The sequence below is a fragment of the Gasterosteus aculeatus genome, chromosome 15, assembly GCF_964276395.1.
Source record: "Gasterosteus aculeatus chromosome 15, fGasAcu3.hap1.1, whole genome shotgun sequence".
Taxonomy (NCBI): domain Eukaryota; kingdom Metazoa; phylum Chordata; class Actinopteri; order Perciformes; family Gasterosteidae; genus Gasterosteus; species Gasterosteus aculeatus.
Genome location: NC_135703.1, coordinates 2,502,398 through 2,523,456, shown reverse-complemented (window position 1 = coordinate 2,523,456; position 21,059 = coordinate 2,502,398). Strand labels below are relative to the sequence as shown.

Genomic DNA, 21,059 nt, shown 5'->3' with positions numbered 1-21,059 from the left:
GCAAAGGAATGATTCCACTTTTATATTGGACTAAACGGTCACCATCAAATAATCATCTTAATAGTGAAATTTGCTGCACCGTTTTTCTGGAGCTGAGGGTTACAAAATCCAACAACTTGAAACTATTATGAGCCAAAGTTGGCGTGTTTGAATGAGAGAAGACACAAACTGTATTTAAGTGATTAATGAGTTTAGTTTTTTAAGATTATTTATTGACTTATTTTCTCAACTAATTGTTGCCACTGTAAATAACTTTGAAGATCTATTTCATCTAATGTATTGCTCAAGTTGGCTGTAACGATAAAGCGGTCAGATTCAAGAGCTAAAAGCATGCATTCCAATTCAGCCTGAATGGAAAAGACAATATTCGCACCAAAATAGATTGACAAAATGACTCAAAATACAAAAAACGTTTGCCCATTTCAGAATATTAAATATATTATTTCATTATATTATAGGGGTTAATAGACTCCTAGCGATCTGATATATATATATATAATGTGACATGATATTATCTTTTGTATCACAAAATAGGAGTCTGGGAAGTGGAGATATCCTTCAAATTCAGTAACGAGTGCAATATTTGCCTCTAAATAGTGAAATAGAATTATTTAGGCACAACAATTAAAAATAAAAATAAATCATAATGTGTGTATACTTTTAGTTTGTTCATAACCATAATTAAAGAAACAAAATAGATCCTATTTACTTTAATTTTGATGAAACACTGAGCGGGCTGACTGCTACGTCACTTCCGCCTCGTCACTCGGCTGCCATCTGGACCGCCTTCCCCATAAGAAAGCCTCAAATACGGGCAGGCGGCCGCTAGTTGGCTAACGAGAGAGCAGCTTTGTCGTCCCGGGGATACTTCACCTTGTTAGCGTACCTTCTAAGCCTCAGCCCGGAGATTCAGATAATCCGATATACGGCTTCGTGACAACGGGGAAGCGCGGGGTCACCGGAGAGACAGCCTAACCGTTCGGGGGAGAATAAACTCGCTAGCATCGCGGGCTAACCCTTTGTCGCCCAAACTCTGCGCATACGTAGTTTTAGCTCGCCTGCTAACTGCGCTAGCTTCCCGAGAAGAAAGGCCGTCGAGTTGTCCCCGGCATCAACTACTTAACTGGGGAGCGCAATCATCCTGGCATATCACGGTTGCCCCTCACTGCCTGGATCGGAAAACCTTCAAATCGAAAGAAGAACGGACGTGGAGAGAAGATGGCCCTGAAGAGGATCCACAAGGTAGAGAGAACGCGTTCTGACGGGGTTAGCGCGCCGCGCTAGCCTCCCAACATCGCCGTCACCGATAGTGTCTCCGCTGGATGCGTGTTAGGGAAACGTGTTTTAGGTTCGGATCTCTAATAAGTTGGTGTGTTTTTATGGTAATTGGTTAGTTGAGGATAGTTTCGACCAGTCACTGCTGCCACACACCGATGTCGCGATGATCGGCTAACAGCGTTCAGCTAAGCTAGCTCGCTAGCACGAGCGTTTTTGATTACGTTACAGGTTCCGTGTGTTTGATCCAAGTGACATGACGGCTACTATAAAAGGAGAAAGGCCGCGTCAGTCGCGCGACGCACACACACCTCGTTTAGTCGCGCAAACGCCCGCATAGTTGACTTCTCCCTGGATGTTGTACCGATCCGTTGCTTTACATTCAATCGTTAAAACGTGTCAGCGATCCGTGACTCAGGACGCCCGGGGACTCCTGGTTCACGGTCCACCGTCCTGGTGTGTGATGGTGTTGTTTCGGGGCCATCAGTGTTGTGGTAGTTTTAATGGGGTCAGACGTGGAGCATCGGCCCCCGTAGTGTCTTCACGACTGTTTATCCGGGATCCTCTTTCAAGGAAACTCATTAACTCCCTTGTGAAATTGTGCCCGTCAAAATGCCACCTAAAATTAACCTTTTTAAGAGGCTCGATGTGCTCAAGTGTCCTCTTGTGAATGATAACAAGGGGCCCTTCTCTCTCTCAGCTGGTGGAAAGAGATAGAGAGGTTGTGAAGATGAATGGACTTGATTATTGTGGTAAACGTTTGCTTTTGCTTTCAGGAGCTTAACGACCTGGCCCGTGACCCTCCGGCGCAGTGCTCCGCCGGCCCAGTGGGCGACGACAGTAAGTTCCTCAGGGCCGCCACAAAGTTCTATTATTTTTATTCCGTTTCAATTTCCTTCCCAGAAAAAAAAGTGGAAAGTAATGATTGACCAGAGGCCAAAGATACACTCCTAGCTTTATTTAAGCGTTCCACGGTTGTTTAATTATAACGTCATGAATGACAAAGAAAACAGAACATTCATTTTCTGAAAAATTCAACAGAATATTTTTTTTTTATATATAGAAATTGAACTAAAAGCAAAGCTGTGCGCATGTATCACGAGAACGTGTTCCGTTGGTCATCTATACCTCCTCCCTAGGTAGAGGGATGGAACGTATTGTAAAACAAATATGACGATATTCTATAAATTGAAATGGCGTTTTCGAGACTGGATTCCTTCTGGTGCCCTTTTCCTCTTCCCTTACATTGACTTTCTGTTCTCCACAGTGTTTCACTGGCAAGCCACGATCATGGGACCTGTAAGTAGATCCTTTATGACACAATTGTTGATCCTTTTTTCTGGCCTTACGGTAGCATGATGTCATAACCCGTTCACGAGGTAAAGGTTGAGATTTGACTTTGTAATGTCATTTATCCTTTCAGAGTGACAGTCCATATCAGGGGGGTGTTTTCTTCTTGACGATTCATTTTCCAACAGACTACCCCTTCAAGCCACCCAAGGTACGCTGAATCACACCTGAACAATAACTATTTACTTTTAGGAACTTACCTCAGAAAATGTATCGGGGAAACATTTGTTGTGTGAAGCTCAGCGCTTGTGCGTCATGAACTCACTTTGATTGTTTACAACCCTCATCAAGTTGAACCAGTTTTTCCAGCAGCTGATAACAACACAAGCGTTAAATAGTTCTGCCTCCTGTCGGGAATTTGAATTGCATAACATTAACCTGACGCGTGTCCTATTATACACGTCCTCACTGGTTTCTGTGTTCTTATTTCCTGCCAGGTTGCATTCACAACAAGAATCTACCACCCAAACATTAACAGTAACGGCAGTATCTGCCTGGATATCCTCAGATCGCAGTGGTCTCCTGCGCTCACCATTTCTAAAGGTACAACAAGGACACAATGTGCTTAATGTCAATCTTGTCGACTGAAAAATAAATGTGATTGAAATGTGTGTCATTTTAGATGTTTTTTTTTGTATTTTCAGTAATGTGATTTGCGGACACATAACAAATTAAAACTTAAAGCTAAACCTGCTAAGTAGGATCTCCTTTACTTGAGGTGACCGGCGTCAAAATTCTCGAATGCTTGAAATTCCTTCTTTGTGAACAACTAGACTTGCTTCGCTATTATCTACGTTTCCGTGTTCCCAAGTAAGGAAGTTAAAACCCAGATTTGCCTTTTAATTTCCTCCTTTTGACGTTTATATTTAATCTGTTTCTCTCAGTTCTTCTCTCCATCTGCTCACTCCTATGCGACCCAAACCCCGACGACCCGCTAGTGCCAGAGATCGCTCAGATCTACAAAACAGATAATTCAAGGTGAGTGTGTGTGTGTGTGTGTGTATATATTCTACACATGCGCGTTGAACTATTCACTAAAGATGAGGCAACCTGTCCTGGCACTTCTCTAAATGAACATGACACAACTGAACATCCCAACTTTCGTGAAGAGATTTTTTGCAGCCCAGTCATTCCTAATAAACTGGCCTCTGATTTGTATGTTTTAATGAGGATGATGATTAACTAAAGCGCCACAATTGGCCGGCTCGTCCAATGAGTGTGTAACGTAGTTTCACTCTGTCAGGTACAATAAACTAGCTCAGGAGTGGACCACGAAGTATGCCTTGCTTTAGGGTAAGACGGAGCATCTTGGCTGGTGTTCTGCGTTTGGTCTGTTGTGTTCTGTGATGCCGCGGCCTCACTGACGGAACTCGTTCTCTTGAGTTTGGCTTTTCACGTGCGCTTTGATGTCCTGTGGATGAAGCCTGTTGCTGTAAATACACACATTAGCAGAATATTTCCACCAATCCGTCACGATATAATAATAGTCCAGTAGTGTTAATCCAAAAGTTTTCTGTTGCAGGGAAGTAAAAGCAAATCACTTCTCACAGATGTGAGAACAAAAACTCAACCAGGACATTGTAACGTATTGATTTAAATGGTTTTAATTCATTGATTTTGATTCCCATTGACTCTTTCCAAGCTGCACTGAAATGTAGACACCAGCTTCCTGAGAGTAATCAATCCAAACATGAACAAGAAATAACGAGGACATATTTCATTATTTTAAAAAATGTATCAGTATTTTTTTACATAGTTTCACAGAACCAGATATTCTAAGAAAACATGAATCTGGGGATACGATGGTGAATCAATGACTAGAAAAAGTATTCCAGTCAAATAATGCACTTTACACGTGTTCACAAAGTAAAAGTGTTGCAGTGTTTATAAGCTGAGTCATTTACTCAAATGTTTGAATCTGGAGCTTCAGCAGTGCAAATGACATATTGTCATCTTTTAGTCTTATTATTCACTTGATCACTCGGGTGGAACAGTTGGATAAAATCCCATCACCGCTCCAAATATTCGATTTTATAGTTACAACATTGGAGAAGCTGCAACAAAAACACATTTGGCATTAAAGAAAATGAACTAACGTTTTCGGCTCACCTCGACACAATTACTGGGTTCTAGTTGCGTTGCAGCCATTTTCAGAGTTGATTTTGAGTCTTTCGTTTGTTATCCCCATCTGGAAACAAAGCATTGTGGTATTTGACGTCAAAATGCTGTTCCTTATTCTTTAAGTGTTTGTATATCTGAACGATCTTTCAATCGTGTTAAAAGCTCAATCGCTGGTGATATTATTAAACTATTGTGACAGTTGTAGCAGAGAAGCAGAACTTTCTGTGCATGGAAGCATATTTACTAACCCGAGCATGAGAATCATTTATCTTTCCTTCATTAGGGAAGTGTTTCACATTGAGATGTGTAATTTGTGCAGGTTATTTTAAGTACTCGTGCATAAACTGACACAAAGCCACGTGCTGACGTGCATGTGCTTTGACAAGATGATGAGGCAAACGCTTGTTATGCAGAACGTGATTTGTTTTGAGATTCCTCAAGTAACTTTTTTTTTTCTTCTCCCCTCTGTAGATACACCAAAATGGCAAAAGACTGGACACACAAATACGCAATGTGATTGCTTCATTTGGAAAGCTGGAGGAAAATGTTGTTGCTGGTTCAAACAAAAAAACCTACGGGATTCAGTTTCACTTTTTCACTAATTTTCTTTTTTCATTTTTTTGGGGGGAGGGGGGGGTTAATCAGTGTCTTGCCCTCTGCTCTTTCCACCTGCGCGCTTATAAGAAGATAGTGTTTTCACTCTAGGACACGTGCCAGTTTTCCGTGAAGTTTGGGCTCCCATTTTTATACGGAGTTTAAATAAAGTAATCACAGTGGTTCTTAACGCTCTGCCTGAGCATGCACCAGTAAGAGTTGGTGATGACATTTGCTCTGCACACACTTGGTAGAATCTGATGCGACTGGTCTCCTGAACCCCATCAGCCCCACGACGGTCCAGCTGCTCCACTGGCTGCATCCTGTGCGATTTGATCATTACTCTTACTCTAAGCTGGATTTCTCAAAGCACTTACAGAGAAGCCTGTCTTTTGCCATAACCTGTAAACTCAGAGTTTTAAAGTTTAAATTTGGTGAAATTATGCTGCCTTTATATATCTACTATTACTATATTTGGTCATTTGAAAGTGGTAAAGATCTGATCTGAGCGATTTGACTAACTGGTTAGTGGCTCCTGTATCCTCCCGAACGGGTGTGACGTCTTCTGATCTTTTAGTATAGGAATCATTACTGCAGGAAAGAAGTGTATCTTATTCCACTATCAAAGTGTGTGTACAGAGAAGCGCAGCAGTATATATCAATGTTAAGGAAACAAAATATTAAAACTTCAATGTTGTATTTTATGCATGTTAATAAAGGTAGGCTATTATATCTGATGTTTCTGCAAATTAAGGCGATTGTAAGGCTGAACAGTTGGAAGAATGTGCATCCCCTCAAAGGCTTTCGATTTCTTTTTCGTTCTGTAGATGAGCTATTAGATTTATGCCCAATCGAACACTGTCTTCTTGTAGCCCTAAAATATTGATGCAAAGCAAATGGTTGATAATCAACTTGTGGCTCTGTTTCTTTTTAGTTTCCCCTTCAATAAAGTTACTTGACACCAATCAGGTCTTGTTTTGTTTAAATACTAGAGTTCAAAGTCTGATGCTAATCTCACAATTTGTCTTGTTGATTATAAAGTCTATATCCCTGATTCATCCTTTTGATAAACCTCTTATGCCTGTAAAATAATAAAGAACTAACCGCTGTCTTAATAAATCATTGAATGTTTCAGCATTTTTATTTTTTACTACTTTCCAAATCAAAGACGTAAACCGTTTCAATATTTGTCCTCAAACAAACGGACATTTATTTTTGACAACGGGTATGCTCTGTTTCCTACAAAAACACAAGTGTCCTACTGTGCTTATAGATTGACAGGTATGGACATACCTATCAAGCAAACTTTATTTTTTGAAAATCGCAATATCAATTATACATATAGTGGTTTGTTCAATATCAAAGTAATACAAACTTGTTTTTAAAATTACAATAAAAAAAAAATTTAAACTAGGATTTTGTTTCAATAAACCTAAGCGGATGCACATTTTATATCTTTAACCAAATGTTTTCAAACTTTTCGCGCGAAGGCTCTGATCACATGACTGTCACGAGGAGGGTCACATGACAAACCAGGAAAAGCCAATTCAGAAACCACATCAAAACCCAGTTGGAAGAGTATTCCCGTGAATTACCATGTCCAAAAACAAGCCAAGAACTTTGACTTTGACGTGTTTGCTGTGTTTGTTCTTTGCCGTTTTACCAGGGTTTTGCTCGGTAACTGTGAATCTGAACGGTAAATGGAGTCTTTCAAACTCCGATGGTTCAGTGTTTCTGGGTGCAGAGGTTCCCGGATGTGTTCATTCAGCTCTTCACCAAGCGGGATTCATTAAGGTAGAGTAAACGACGTACTAAATGTGAGGATTAACACCTGCACCTTTTTGTAAATTCCCTTTATTATATTCCGGTGCGCAAGTTTAACTGGTTTATCATCGCATCCGTGAGATAACGCTATAATCATAGCGGTGGAGGTGTCGTGGGCGTGGCTTCTCAGGACCCACGACGGTAAACCAGGAAATAAAAATTTGTATCCCTTTTGACTCTTTTTCACATTGTTTTTATAGTTTCTTTAGATAAAGTATAAACGAAACAATTTGCGCTAAAACAAACGTACATGGCCGTGAAGCTCTGGTCTTGACGCCAAAGGCACTTTGCTAAAACGGGAGTGAAACACAAAGTAGGTGGCGGGTGTTGGTGCCTGTTCAAAAGTTACTTCGAACACCGGAATATACAGCATGTCGTTTTCTACAGTAAAAGGAGTACATTGTGTACATTTAATTTTTTTGGTAAAACATTTTATTTAGGTAGAAGTACTGAAGAAAAAAATCAGTTCTATATTTAAAAAACGCAAAACATTTCATTTTGAGAATACAATTTACAAACTATTAACCAAGTAAACAAAAGACACTGAAAGTTATTTTTAAATAACATATTTCTCTTTTGTGTCTGCCCATTATTTTGCATCTACATAATCTCCCATGTTTTAGCAGCAGTAGTCCGTAATACCTTGCAAACTGAGAGAAATGAAATAAGAAAAAGTAAATAATTTCCTACTTTTCTTTCAGGACCCGTACTACAGGTTTAACGATGTGTCTTGTCGGTGGATTGCCTTTGACAATTGGACCTACACAACCACATTTACCGCCTCCGCCCAGCTGAGGTTGGTGTGGGGATTTCTTTTATTGTTTAAAGCTCTCTCTGTGTCCTGTGCCTGACTCACTTGCGTGTTCATCAACAGAGCCAATGAGAGGGTGCTGCTGGTCTTTGACGGCGTGGACACCGTAGCATCTATCTGGCTCAATGGAATAGTTGTTGGGAAGACGGACAACATGTTTCGTAAATATGTAAGTTACCTGGAAAATAAACAGTTCCCGCATTGTGCACATTTTTCTCATTTCTTTACTTTCTCTACTTTGTCTTCTGTTTTTGCTGAGTAGGACTTTGCAGTCAGAGACTTGCTGAAGGACGGGGACAATGTGCTAAAAGTGAGCCTGTTGTCTCCAGTTCTTTATGCGTCTGAGCGGAGGAAAGCTCATTCTGCCTACAGGGTTCCTCCTGAATGTCCTCCAGATGTCCAGAAGGGGGAATGTCACGTCAATTTCATCAGAAAGGTAAGAACGTCCTCCTGCGCTTTACCCCTCACCTGGCGAAGTTAATTGATCCGAGTCACATCAGAAACATTTCATCCTGTAAAACTGTTTTGGATAATAGAATCTTGATGGATACGCGTATGTTTAAGTTAAAATTGTATTTGGAGAACGGATGACATTTTATAAGGAAAAGGTATTGTTTTAAGATTTTGAGATTATTCAAATAAAAGCGTTTTTCTTGCCACTTTAATTTTCATTGTGCAGACAAAACTAACGTATACATTTTGAATTTAACTGTTTAAAGTTTGATTGGATCAAGTCATTGTTACTTTCTTTGTCTCAGTACTGTACTCTGTGCAATGACCATAAAGTTGAATCTAATCTACTTTAACGTTTCTCTGCTCCTCTGAAGGAGCAGAGCTCGTTCAGCTGGGATTGGGGCCCTTCGTTTCCCACGATGGGACTGTGGAAAGGAGTTCGACTGGAGGCGTTCGATGTCCTGCAGCTCATCCGGGTTTCCTCTGTCCCTCTGTACAGTACGTCTTGTCGTGGATGTAGATGGGGGGGGGAATAATAGAAACACAAGTAAAGGGCCTATAACAGCCAATAAATTGTTCAGAAATATGAATCAGGAAAGCTTCCTCACAACCTTCCTGACGTTGTCTTTATTGCAGGTTTGAATTAGTTTTTGAAACTCGTCTCTTACAAAGTGTGTATTGGAATTTTATTTTGTCCTTTCCGTTTGTTCTTCCATTTGTAGTCCGTCCGATGCGTTTTTCTTTCTTTCTTCACAGTCCTCGAATCCCTTTGTCTGTCTAGATCTCAGCCTCTCTCAGTGGAGAGTCCAGGTCGAGCTTCTCGTCGACGCCGTTCAGACGACTAACGGGCAAATCGCTCTCTCCCTACCTGAGCTGGACTCTGAGCGGATCCTCCAGACCCAGTTTCTCACCGGAAAGACCCGGAACACCTTCACCCTAAACATCAACACGGTACTGTGAGGAAAGTTCAGCTGCGCTTTCCAGAGACGTCACTGTTGTTTCAGAAAGTGTTGTTTCCACGTAGCCAACCGGCCTGCTGAACTGCAGCCTGCAGAGAATCCTCTCGGCTGCTTATAAACCCTCAAAGCCGACGTGTTCTTCCTCCTCCAGAGCAGCCACGTGAAGCTGTGGTGGCCCAACGGACACGGAGAGCAGCCCTCCTACCGCCTCGCTGTCAGAGGCCTTCAGGGCCGCGTTTTGATCCTCGAGGCGGAGTCCAAGGTCAGAGTTCAGAGTTCACTCACGGCCTCCTCAAGGGTTATCTAGTGTTAGTTATTCAGCACAAACTGCACGACCTCGCTGTCGATGAGTTTCCTCTTAATCTAGAATATCCCTCTCTCCCTCAGGTGTATTTTCGCTCGGTGGAACTCGTCCAGGAGCCGGTTGTCGGCTCGCCGGGCTTGAGCTTTTATTTCCGCGTCAATGGGAAACCGATTTTCCTCAAAGGGTCCAACTGGATCCCGGCCCACTCCTTCCAGGACCGAGTGGCTCCCGCTGTGTGAGTTCACTTTTCATTTCGTGATTTTCGAAAAACAAATCAACTCCGGAGAATGTTGTGAACGCGTGACCCCTGAAGCCGCCCGCTCTCCTGCCCAGCTTAAGGAACCTGTTGGCCTCGGCCGTGGAGGCGAACATGAACGCCCTCCGGGTCTGGGGGGGAGGAGTGTATGAACAGGATCTATTCTACAGCCTCTGCGATGAGATGGGAATCATGGTAACTACCGGCATCCCTCAGTGAGAGAAATACTACTTCACGTGCCTCTGCATACGTAGAAATAACCAGGACAGCAAACGGCCGAGTGTGTTAATGTGTGAAATCTAACCGAATAGTGTCTGTGTGGTTTCCGGCTGTGTGACTTTACTTTGACCTGAAGAACTCGTTTCAGGACGAACGGACGGCTCAAAGTGTGAAGATGTGTGTTTTAGGTTTGGCAGGACTTCATGTTTGCCTGTGCTATGTATCCCACCGAGGAAGACTTCATGCAGACAGTCAGAGAGGAAGTCGCCCAACAGGTCAGTGCTCGATTTACACGTTTCTCTGTTAAAGATGATTTCATGAAGCCTCATGGGAAGACGCAAAAACACAAATTATACCCGGAAAATAAACCAAAGCACAATTTAAAAACCGCTATTGCTTGATTGTTGGAAGCATTCTAAAGGTTCTTGTCGCATCTCGACTTAAAATGTCCTGCTTTTGGTTTCTGCAGGTTCAGCGCCTCAAGTCTCATCCCTGCATCATCACTTGGAGCGGGAACAACGAAAACGAAGCTGCTCTGGCGACGGACTGGTTCAACATTCCCGCTTCTCAGAGGCCTACGTACCTGAAAGACTACGTGGCGCTGTACGTGGACAACATAAGGGCGGTCGTTCAGGAGGTGAGACTCGTACACATGACGTATGCTTTTAGGGTCCATGCGGCGTATTCTGTAAAATAAAATCCTTTTAGCACCACGAAAGTCCACAATTTTGAATTTATACCTTTTTTTTTTTTACACATGAGAGCGTAATTCATCTGAACTCCGGATCCTCCAGGATTCATGTTTCTAGAAGGTGCTCCATCTCCAATTTACACCCCCCCCCCCCCCCCCCCCCTCAGGAGGATCGGAGTCGCCCGTTCCTCGTCTCCAGCCCGACCAACGGCGCCGGGTCGGAGCAGCAGGGCTGGGTGGCGTCGGACCCCTACGACCCTCACTACGGGGACACGCACTTCTACAGCTACTCGCTGGACTGCTGGGACTGGAGGACTTTCCCTCGAACGCGCTTTGCCTCCGAGTACGGCTTCCAGTCGTGGCCGTCCTTTTCCACTCTGAAGCCGGTGACTGTGGATTTTTTTAAAAATGACAAAAGAAGGATTTAGGAGCTCCGCGCTCATTTTCTCCACCACTCTCCGTAAGCTCATGGAGGTCGCGGTTGTTCACGGTGTTTTTTGTTCTGCGACGTCTCAGGTTTCCATAACGGAGGACTGGAGCTACGGCAGCAACTTCTCGTCCCACCGCCAACACCACCAGGACGGAAACCAGCAGATGTTACGGCAGGCCGCTCTACACTTCCACCTGCCCAACTCCACGGATCCCACGAAAACATTCCTGGATACTCTCTACATCACTCAGGTTCACAAACCACACTCGCCTCGTCTAAAAACACCGAATCCATCGCGTGGCGTCGCTACGCCGCCGATTGGGGAGCCGATTGCGCTGCATAGTCGTAGTCCTCTTTCCTCGGGACGTGGGAATGAACGTGTGTTGTGTTTGTACCAAGTCGTCCCTTTGTGTCACACACATCTTTTGTGTGTTCGCTGTAAACGCGCCCATGACGAATAAGGCGTCAAAAAAAGGGAAAACAAACAGGAAGTGGTTAAGAGGTGGAAAAAAAACGACACATTTCAAAAGCGGCAACGATCCCGTTTGGTGTCCAGGTCACGCAGGCTCAGTGCGTGAAGGCCCAGACTGAGTTTTACCGGCGAAGTCGGAGTGAGATCATCGGGGGCAAAGGTCGCACTATGGGCGCGCTCTACTGGCAGCTGAACGACGTCTGGCCGGCGCCTTCCTGGTCGTCCATCGGTGAGTGAGCGCCAACTCTGCAGCTTTTAATCAATGCGGTAACAACCGCTTGTAATAACCATTTTCCTCGTGCGTCCAGAGTTTGGTGGGAAGTGGAAAATGCTGCATTATTTTGCGCGGGACTTCTTCGCCGCCGTCCTGCCGGTGGGCTTCGAGGACGGCGACGCGCTTCTCGTCTACGCCGTCTCAGACCTGAGTCACGACCTGGAGCTCTGGGCCGTGGTACGTCATCCCCCGCCATGCGCTTTCTTCATTGCGTCTCTTATTTCCTCCCTCGTACCTTTTTAAAGAAACGGCATCAAATTTCATTTAAAATTCTTAATGAACTAAGACGATATTCGAAAGTGCCCGAAAGACCCGCAGCTTATTATCAATAGTTTTATATTTTAATCCTGGAGAAAAAGAAAAACCTTCCACAATAAATCCAAGTGAGTTTAAAAAAAAAAAAAAAAAAAGATTTAGAAAGAAGAAAAATAAAGATTCAACACAAGTTGAATTAATTTAGCGAAAGCCCCTGTGGCGATCTTTTGACTCTGAACGTAACTCGGCGCCCAGGTGTCCGTGTACTCCTGGTCCAGTCCGGAGCCGGTCTGCACGCTCAAGTCGGACCCGGTCCCGGTCCCCGGAGGCAGCGCCGCCACCGTTTTTAAACGGCCGGTCGCCGCCCTGCTGGCGGCGTGCGGCAGCTGCACCCGCCTCACCTGCCTGCTGACCTTCCACCTGGAGGACAGCGGCGGCCAGCAGGGTCCCTCCAACCACCACTTCCTGTGCAAACCCAAAGACGCCCGGGGCCTCCAGAGACCCAACATCACGGTGAGCCCGCCTTCATTTCTCTATCTGGGGGGGGGGGGGCACACGGGGATGCTGCAGTGCTCCCTCTGCTAATAAGACAGGAAGCATTGAGACAGTCTCCCCCTTCCCCCCTCCCGCCACAGGCCACGGTGCGGGAGCTGGAGGCCGGCTACGTCTTCAGCGTGACCCTCCGCTCGGCCTCCGTGGCCGCTTTCGTCTGGCTGGACGCGGGGGACGTCCCCGGGCGCTTCGGCTCCAACGGCTTCCTGATGGTTTCCAGAAACAGGACGGTCGTGTTCATCGCCGGACGTCACACCGGCGCCGCGGAGCTCTCCAGGTCGCTGGTCGTCACGTCTTTGAGGGACGTGTACTGACCGGAGAGCAGCCGGCCTCACACAGGGTGCAGTCGGTCCTTTTTTTAAAAAGAGATACCGGGGCTGAGGTTTTTGTCACAGTGTCTATGACCGAGGACACGTTTTTGTTTTTTTTTCCTCCGCCTTGCGGCAGAAAAGCCTCAGAAAGCAGCAGTTGGACCCTGAAGATTTCCAAACAAAGGACACCATTGAAGGTGGGTTGAGCGACTCCAGACAACAGGACGACCCACTGTGTTCAATCCGCTGCACGAAACTTTGGCACGCGACAGACTTTCATATGAAGCCTTCATTCACACACGAAAAACCATCTCAAGGAACAAAATGTGATGTTGATGAAGGTAAACAAGCCAATATAAACCGCTCACGTCTTTTGATTATTCAGCAGCTAAATGACAAATGACTGATCAGTAGTTTCTTTGTAACAATCTGAACTATTTCCATCATTTGTCATTGTGTTGTATAACCTGCAGTATTGTCCCGAATGTGTTTAGTAGATACAGTAAAAGATCTTTATTGATTCCTTCTTCTTTTCTTTAATTTGCTTCATTGAGAATGTTAACAACAAAAACAATTTCTAATCCAGATAATCCCGTCGTTTTTAAGATACAAACACGCAGTGACCACCGGCTGCCAGCAGGGGGCGACACAGAGCTGCAAACAAACAAACAAACACACACACACGTTTCATTGTTTATGATTTCTTCTTTTTCCTTCCAGATGTTTTATAATTGATTCACAGCTGTAAACTGAGTCAAAGCCTTTACACGACTTGCCCACTCTTATCCTTTACACACACACACACACACACACACACATGCCGACACACTTTTAAGTAATTGTGTGTGTGCGTGTGTGTGTGTGTGTGTGTGTGTTGCATACCAAGTGAGAAAGTCGGTCACAAAAGGCAGCAGTGAGACACCGGGTGCACGCGGTCGGGTCACCTCCATGTTTTTCCTCCATCGCTGCGCAGATCGATCTTTGAACCCGATCCGCCTCCGATAGCGCCGATCGATCAGACCGCTTCTCCCGCAAATAATTCAATCAGGCTGAAAGAAAACCGCGAACACGCGAAGTGCGCTGCCACTGTAGCATGGAAGCAACAGGCTGCACGGATTTATTGATTTGTTTGTACTTTTTCTTGTTGTGGTAAAATGCGTTGCGAGCAGCAGAAGTAGCGGATTAATTTACTGAGGGGGAAACACCAGCGATGTCTCATTTCATGCGCTTGTTTTCGTGCCTTCTGGTCGTTCTCTCACAGTCTCACAGTATAAACGTGGCTGGCCGGGATGGAAACGTATTTCTAGAGGATATTTTGCGCTTTTATGGACAAAATAATTCAATCTCATTGGATAATCTGGATAATTTTCTGCTGATAATCTCAGACGGAATATCTCCTGCAACAACGGAGGAAAATCCACTTGCAGACCTGGAAGTGAGCTCATTTGTATTTATTTCACTTATTATTTACGTAATTATCATTTACACAACCTACTGAATGGGATTTAAATGCCTAATGTGCCTAATACCCTTACAACAGACCGTTTATACAGGGAGGTAGGAATTCAGAATGTATTACATGTTTATATGACATATATATTTTCTTTATTAACATTATTTTTTTATTGATGGTTTGATGTTTTTTTGAATTGTGATCTATGAGCTCTGTTTAGATTTTTTTTTTTTTTTTTATAATTTTGATATTGTTGCTTGTAGCTTTTGCATTGTTGTTTAATTAATCTTTTTAATAATTAAATTATTTTAAAATGTTTCTTTTTAAATGAGGATAAGTAACTTTTTACTTTATAGACTTGTGAATTATTTAATCATATATCAAAGAAGACGGGTGCAAGAAAAACAAGCATTCAAATCCAAACAGAAGAGTTTAAGTGACAAAATGGAGCTTTAAACCCGTTTTAAAAGGATGTTAAACGCCGTCTTTCTGCCCCTCAGTGTCCCTCGGCTGAGCAGATCTTGTCCCACTTCGGGCTCAGTAATGTCAGTGAGCTGACTGCGGGACATCTGGGGACAATCTGCCCCGCTCTGTTGACCCAGGTGCTGCTGCCCTCCTGCCCTTACACCGAGCCCCAAGCTGTGCAGCCCCTCGACTACACCGGTCAGCTCTTCTCAGACACCTTTTGTACTTTAACTGTTTTCTAATCAGGACTTTTACTTCCACAGATTATTTTTACGGCGTGAGGTTGATACGAAAAGGAAATTATCTTAATCTGAATACTTGTTAGTGTTGATCTGCTCGATTTGTTTTTATTTGAAAGTCCTCCCTTCTTCTTATTGGATTCTCATGTTTCTCTTCCCTCTGTAGTCACGTCCCTTTCTGTTGATAAAGCCCCTAAAAATAATCCCCCTGTACACAACCGCTTGCTTCAGAAAAGCCAGTGAAGGCTCCCGAACGACGGAGGACGTGTCCTGCGTCGAACCTCCTCGCTGCTGGTGACACGCTGACAACCATCTGCGAGTGTTGATTGTGATCCACGCTGTTTCTCCACCCGCCCGACAAACGACCGTCGCCACTCTGCAAATAAATAGTTTGTCGGGTTAAATCGGTCGGTTAGGTAACTCCGTAATGCGCGTTGAGAATGTAGGTTACCACGACAACGGAGCGGCTTTTTAAGAAGCGTTTTAGGCCCAAATAATGGGAAATAAGCATTTGAAATCTTTCTATGTGGTTGTAGAGGGATTTAGTGATGTTTTTGTCTTCCTCTCCGGCGTTGAGGCTGATTTAACAATCACAGCCACGCGTGCTGGTTCCTGTGGCCGATCCAGGAGTCGCTTTCTTACTGGGAAATGCAATGGGAGTTTTTCCATTAGACACTCGTGTGTTTTGAGTAGAAACCTCACGATGTCTTTTTACTTCCTAGATGTCTCTCAGTGCCAGAAGCAAAGTGTCTCCCTTCTAATCACTGTTGACCAAGAGCTGCATTGAAAGGGGTCTTTGTCCTCAATCCCTTTACAGTCAAATCTACATTTGTTCTTCTTAACATTTTCCCGAGAAACAAGACTTTCCCGAAAGTGACGAATAAACTCAAGCAGCATCAACTACTGTTTTTTTTTTTTAATTTATATAACGAAGATAACAACATTTGGTTGAAAATATAAGCAGTGATCTTGTCTTTGAATCTAGCTCATTTAAGTGAAATGAAAAAGCAACTCCGCCGCGGCGTTAACTGAGCGCTCCTCCTCGCAGTTTGGGGTTACGGGTTTCTGGCGGTCACCGTGATCAACCTGGCGTCCCTGCTCGGCCTCTTCCTGATCCCTTTCACCAAGAAGCCGTATTTCCCCAAAGTGCTGACCTACTTCATCGGCCTCGCCATCGGGACGCTGTTCTCCAACGCCGTGCTGCAGCTCATCCCGGAGGTGCGTGAGCCGGTGACGTGGTTTTCGTGTTTCCATGGCGTTTTTAAAATTTTAGAATTAAAGTAGGGGTTTTTGTTTGCTGACGTTCTCCTGTTGATCCACAGGCTCTGGGGTTCGATCCCAAACACGACAACTACGTGGCGAATGCCGTTGGAATATTTGGAGGGTTCTACCTGTTGTTCTTCATGGAGAGGGTGCTGAAAATGGCGCTGCGGGTCGACCTTGAGGTAGGACGACAGTTCACCCGAGTGGGTTTATCAAGTTCATCACAAGCAAAGCACTTTTCATTTATTGGGGAGTGATTCTATTTGTCCACGGAATCTATCATTTGCTAAACTGGCTGCTAATGAGGGCAATTACCCTTTATGGGAGTCACGTAATAATTCCTTCCTGTTGTTTCTGTTAATTATTCTGGCTAATGGACACAAAGGTCACAGATGGCGACCTTCGAAAAATATCAGGGTCAAGACTCGCTTAGTATTCTGAAAGTTCTAGTAGTAGTTTTAAATCTACTATTTATGTTGTATTTGGGTCACCAAGTATTTCAGACGTTTGTACCCTCAGTTACTTAAACCGTCACTGTGTTTCTCTCCGTTGGTCGGCCGACCCGGCGTCCTTCTCCCGCTCATCGGACTTTGCTTCGTCCCTCGTGTCCCCAGCACGGCCACGGCCACTTCGCCCCCGCCGAGCTGCCGTCGGAAAGCTCCTTCTCCAACGGGGACCTGGTGGAGACAAAAGACTCCATCGCGTTGACCACCGTCAACACCGTCGCCACGGGGAAGAGCAGCCCGAACCCGGAGGCCCACGTGACCTCATCTCAGGTGCGTTCCCCTTCAGCCTCTTGGCACACAGGTCACCTCAACCCACACGGCAATCCCCCCCCCTCCCTCCCCCTGTACGCAAATCACCCTTCATACAGCAAGGAGCCCTAAAGATAAGCTAATAAAAACAGTGAGTTACCATTTAATAATTGTGTGAGTCAAAGAGTTCGACGCTCTTATCACAGAAACACCTGCTGACCACTGAAGCACGACGGTGCATAAAACATCACATCGGTCGTATAAACTTGCTTATGTGCTCTGATGTTTAGGTTTCACTAATCGAGCTGTTATCAGCGATTAATGCCGCCGTCAATGTTTGACTCCGTTTAATCTCTGGCTCCATGTGGAGGATTCCTGCCGGGAAGGGATCGAAATACAAAACAGGCCGACGTGCAGAAGGACGGAGGCCTCAGGTCCTTCCGCTGCCGGTTAAACGCTGTGCGACTCGAGCACAAAGGATCCTTGTTTGGAAAATAAAAGGGTCGTTCTGTCAACGGCGACCGTCTTCAGCCGAGGCCCGAGAGGCTCCGCTCACGTCCCGCCGGTTCTCCGGTTCCCCCCCGTCTAAGACACTCGTGCCATTATATCATCAAGGAGCTCCGGTTTGATTGATTAGTTTCTGTTGCGTCCAGTGGGTCAAAGGCCGACGCCCTCTGTTGCTCCTCCAGGACGGCGCCGGCGTGATGTGCCACTGGCTGCGCGGGAAGCAGATCTCCGACATCAGGACGGTGGCGTGGATGATCACGCTGAGCGACGCGCTGCACAACTTCATCGACGGGCTGGCCATCGGCGCCTCCTTCACCGTGTCGGTGCTGGCGGGCTTCAGCACCTCCACCGCCATCGTGTGCGAGGAGTTCCCCCACGAGCTGGGTGAGTGGGGGCTCTCGGGCCGGGCGGGATCCGGGTGGAGATCCCGAGTGTTTCGGGCTGAACTCGGGCAAATGTGCGTCGTGCATCTACACAGTCATGAAAACGTCACAAGGCCGCAACGGGCGAATACCGAATGTGATTCTGTGAGATATCGCTTCACTCAAACTGGATCCGTAATGGTTAATGACCTCTACTGACATTCTGCAGAGTTACACCACAACCTTCACCGGATCTTCTGCTGCGTTTCACTTTGACTCTGAACAAACCAGAAAGTAGAAACCACCGGAATCGCCAACAGGCTGCGTTTTGTTCCTGGTAGTTTTGATCCTCCTTAAATAATAGAAACACAGCAGAACACTGTTGCATTACATTTTACTGATGCTTCTGTTGTTCTGGTCATTGTTAAGTACAATTCTATGAAGAACGTGGTTTGGTTTTGCTCCATTGAACCTGTGTCAATAGAGAGTAGACAGTAAATGAGGTCACAAACTGTGGACATAACGGTTTTATCTTTTTTCCGTTTTTCTAAAACACTTTTGACTCTTTTTACTTTCGTTTAGCGACACTGAGCATGTTCGGGCTGTTTGCAGCTTTTTTGCACTCTAGTGGGTAATTCATTCTGGGCCAAAGCTGAATAATGACGCTCTTTAAAATCGCACTAAACATCTCATTGTTGTTCTGCGGTTTATTGCATTCTTCAAACTCAAATCTGTAGCACGTTTTGTTAAGTCCAAAACTATTTTCAGCAGTTCCACACCACTCTGTTGCACGGAGTAAAAATGACTCCCATTGCTCTTCTAAAAATGCTCAAACCGCCTGTTTTAACTAACTCTGACTGCACGTTTGTGTTTCGTCGTGCAGGTGACTTTGTAATCCTGCTGAATTCCGGGATGAGCGTCCCTCAAGCCATTTTCTTCAACCTGCTGTCGGCCATGTCGTGTTACGTCGGCCTCGTGTTTGGAATCCTGCTCGGGAGCAATTTCGCCCCCAATGCAATCTTTGCCATCGCGGGAGGAATGTTCCTGTACATTGCGCTGGCAGACATGGCGAGTCGGATCACTCGGCGCGCACGCCGCTGTTCATTCGTGCACGCCGCTGTTCATTCGTGCACTTTTTTTTTTTTTTTGCATATTTTGTTACTGCCATTAACTCCCATGAAAAGAGAAAAGCGAGCAGCGTTAATCCCCACTGAAGACGTGCGTCTTTAAAGCTGCCGAATGAATGCTGATGTTACTCTCCGTATGTAAATAAAACCGTATGCTTTAGTTTCTGCCATAACAACTTTAGGAATTGTTGTTAATACGTTTTTATACTGCTCCCAAGTGGCCAAAGTATAGAAGCATACCTCAAATAAATGCTGAACAATTTTCTAAAAACAGCTGCGTACTGCAGAATGAAATGATACAAAGTCAACAAACCTTTTATCTCGGTATCAACAGTTAAACATTTCTATAAACTGTGGCACAAGAGGGACTTTTACATTGTCAGATTGTTTTTGCCAAAGATACGTTTTCTTTTTGATGAGGCTAAAATGGTCCTTCTGAGTCTGGAAAAGGCCAAAGGGCAATTTCTTAAACCAGTCCTCACGTCCTGTTTGCATGTTGTCACTTCCCATCGTGTTGACTGTTAAACAATAACAGCATTTTATTTCTGATATGTGATTGTTGTTTTTCCTCCTCCTTTCAGTTTCCAGAGATGGACAACATATTACGGGAGCAGAAGCGGACGTCCACCAAGATCATCTTTTTCCTGATCCAGAACGCCGGGCTGCTCACCGGCTTCACCGTCATCCTGCTGATCACCGTGTTTGCCGGGGATATCAACCTGGGCTAGAAGGGGGAGAAGAAGAATATATTTTAAATTAGCGTTTGTTTTCCGCTCAGCTGGGCGGGAAAGGTGAATGTTTTGTACAAACAAAAACCAAAATATCTAAAGGAAAAGCAATGTATCTTTTGACTATCAAGTTAGTGGAAAATTTCCACCATAAAAAGGGAAAAACTTTTCAATTGTCCTGATGTATGAACTCTAATCAAGTTGTTTTTCAGGAGACAATAAATTTATTTTTTCAGTCTTTGTTGTGTGAAATTTTAAAAATGTATTTAAAATCGTTGGTTCTGTAGTGGGCACTATTTTATTATGACAGTTAATGTCTTTTAGCAGTGTTTGGTATTGGTATTTAAATAACTATCTAGTCATGCATACACAGTATCTGTTATGATCATTCACTTTTTTTTATCATCACACTTTTTGATTTGGATTTTTATTATGCTATTTTTAATATAAATTCATTTTAAAAATGTAATTATACAGGCAATTTAACATTGTATAACTAAATATAGCATTATCCATTCGCATCGTATCTGTAGTGAAATTATGAGCCTCACCGTCGGGAAATCTCTTGTGGGATGGAGACTTAACGCCTAAAATGTTGGTCGAAAACAACATCCTATGTTAAAACTGCAGTTTAATAAAAGCGCCATACTGGACCGACGGATCCCTCGTTGTCCCATTCACAGATGTTCCGTGAACGCATCAGATCCCAGCAGAGGAAGTAAGAGGCGAATCAAATGACACTTTACTGACTTCTGGAAACTTTGCTGCCTTCAGCGCCTCCTTAAACACCCAAAACACACCACACACAAGACAAGACGCCGCTGACACAAAGCATTGAAGAAAACACGGTAATTGTCTTTATTTACCGCGTTTATTCCTCCGGAGCAAATCTAATCCGTGGGAGCTAACGTTACGTGAAGCTAGCGCTGATGCTAGCTGCTGTTAGCTAACGTTAATCCGAGGAACCAGTGAGTTGTCTTCGAATAGGACTTAATTAATCGTGGATATT

General features: G+C 44.4%; 4 protein-coding genes and 1 long non-coding RNA gene across 8 annotated transcripts in view; 4 read left to right on the top strand and 1 right to left on the bottom strand.

The window, feature by feature from the left end:
- Window positions 1-735: 735 nt before the first annotated feature.
- On the top strand, window positions 736-6,462 carry LOC120832762 (ubiquitin-conjugating enzyme E2 D2). 2 transcript variants are annotated; one of them, XM_040199318.2, is made up of 8 exons: window positions 736-1,242; window positions 2,052-2,115; window positions 2,543-2,574; window positions 2,699-2,776; window positions 3,063-3,168; window positions 3,510-3,603; window positions 3,869-3,918; window positions 5,218-6,462. In XM_040199318.2, exons 1-7 carry the CDS (start codon window positions 1,219-1,221, stop codon window positions 3,915-3,917), a joined length of 447 nt encoding a protein of 148 aa, XP_040055252.1. In that variant the 5' UTR covers window positions 736-1,218; the 3' UTR covers window position 3,918; window positions 5,218-6,462. The 2 variants fall into 2 exon arrangements, with proteins under 2 accessions (XP_040055252.1, XP_040055253.1); XM_040199319.2 differs by lacking the exon at window positions 3,869-3,918.
- Window positions 6,463-6,850: 388 nt separating this feature from the next.
- Window positions 6,851-13,671, top strand: manba (mannosidase, beta A, lysosomal). Its single transcript, XM_040199924.2, has 17 exons — window positions 6,851-7,134; window positions 7,866-7,960; window positions 8,039-8,144; window positions 8,238-8,411; window positions 8,803-8,926; window positions 9,210-9,379; window positions 9,539-9,649; window positions 9,775-9,926; window positions 10,025-10,142; window positions 10,355-10,441; window positions 10,636-10,803; window positions 11,025-11,243; window positions 11,374-11,538; window positions 11,844-11,988; window positions 12,068-12,210; window positions 12,544-12,801; window positions 12,924-13,671. Exons 1-17 carry the CDS (start codon window positions 6,937-6,939, stop codon window positions 13,152-13,154), a joined length of 2,664 nt encoding a protein of 887 aa, XP_040055858.2. The 5' UTR covers window positions 6,851-6,936; the 3' UTR covers window positions 13,155-13,671.
- On the top strand, window positions 13,124-20,288 carry slc39a8 (solute carrier family 39 member 8). 2 transcript variants are annotated; one of them, XM_040199928.2, is made up of 8 exons: window positions 13,124-13,492; window positions 15,105-15,267; window positions 16,357-16,526; window positions 16,631-16,753; window positions 17,186-17,347; window positions 18,016-18,217; window positions 19,079-19,263; window positions 19,904-20,288. In XM_040199928.2, the coding sequence occupies exons 1-8, from the start codon at window positions 13,481-13,483 to the stop codon at window positions 20,048-20,050; spliced, it is 1,164 nt and encodes a 387-aa protein (XP_040055862.2). In that variant the 5' UTR covers window positions 13,124-13,480; the 3' UTR covers window positions 20,051-20,288. The 2 variants fall into 2 exon arrangements, with proteins under 2 accessions (XP_040055862.2, XP_040055861.2); XM_040199927.2 differs by lacking the exon at window positions 13,124-13,492 and adding an exon at window positions 13,992-14,586.
- The window catches only part of LOC120833092 (uncharacterized), a 5,687-nt gene continuing 4,530 nt past the window's right edge, over window positions 19,903-21,059 (bottom strand). For both annotated transcript variants that reach the window (XR_005714269.2, XR_013452755.1), the window contains one exon: window positions 19,903-20,046. This is a non-coding gene — a long non-coding RNA (uncharacterized LOC120833092). The remainder of the gene's footprint in view (window positions 20,047-21,059) is intronic.
- nat8 (N-acetyltransferase 8) overlaps window positions 20,521-21,059 on the top strand; it is a 2,259-nt gene continuing 1,720 nt past the window's right edge. The window contains exon 1 of the mRNA XM_040199929.2: window positions 20,521-20,898. The gene's annotated coding sequence lies outside the window, so the exon portion shown is untranslated. The remainder of the gene's footprint in view (window positions 20,899-21,059) is intronic.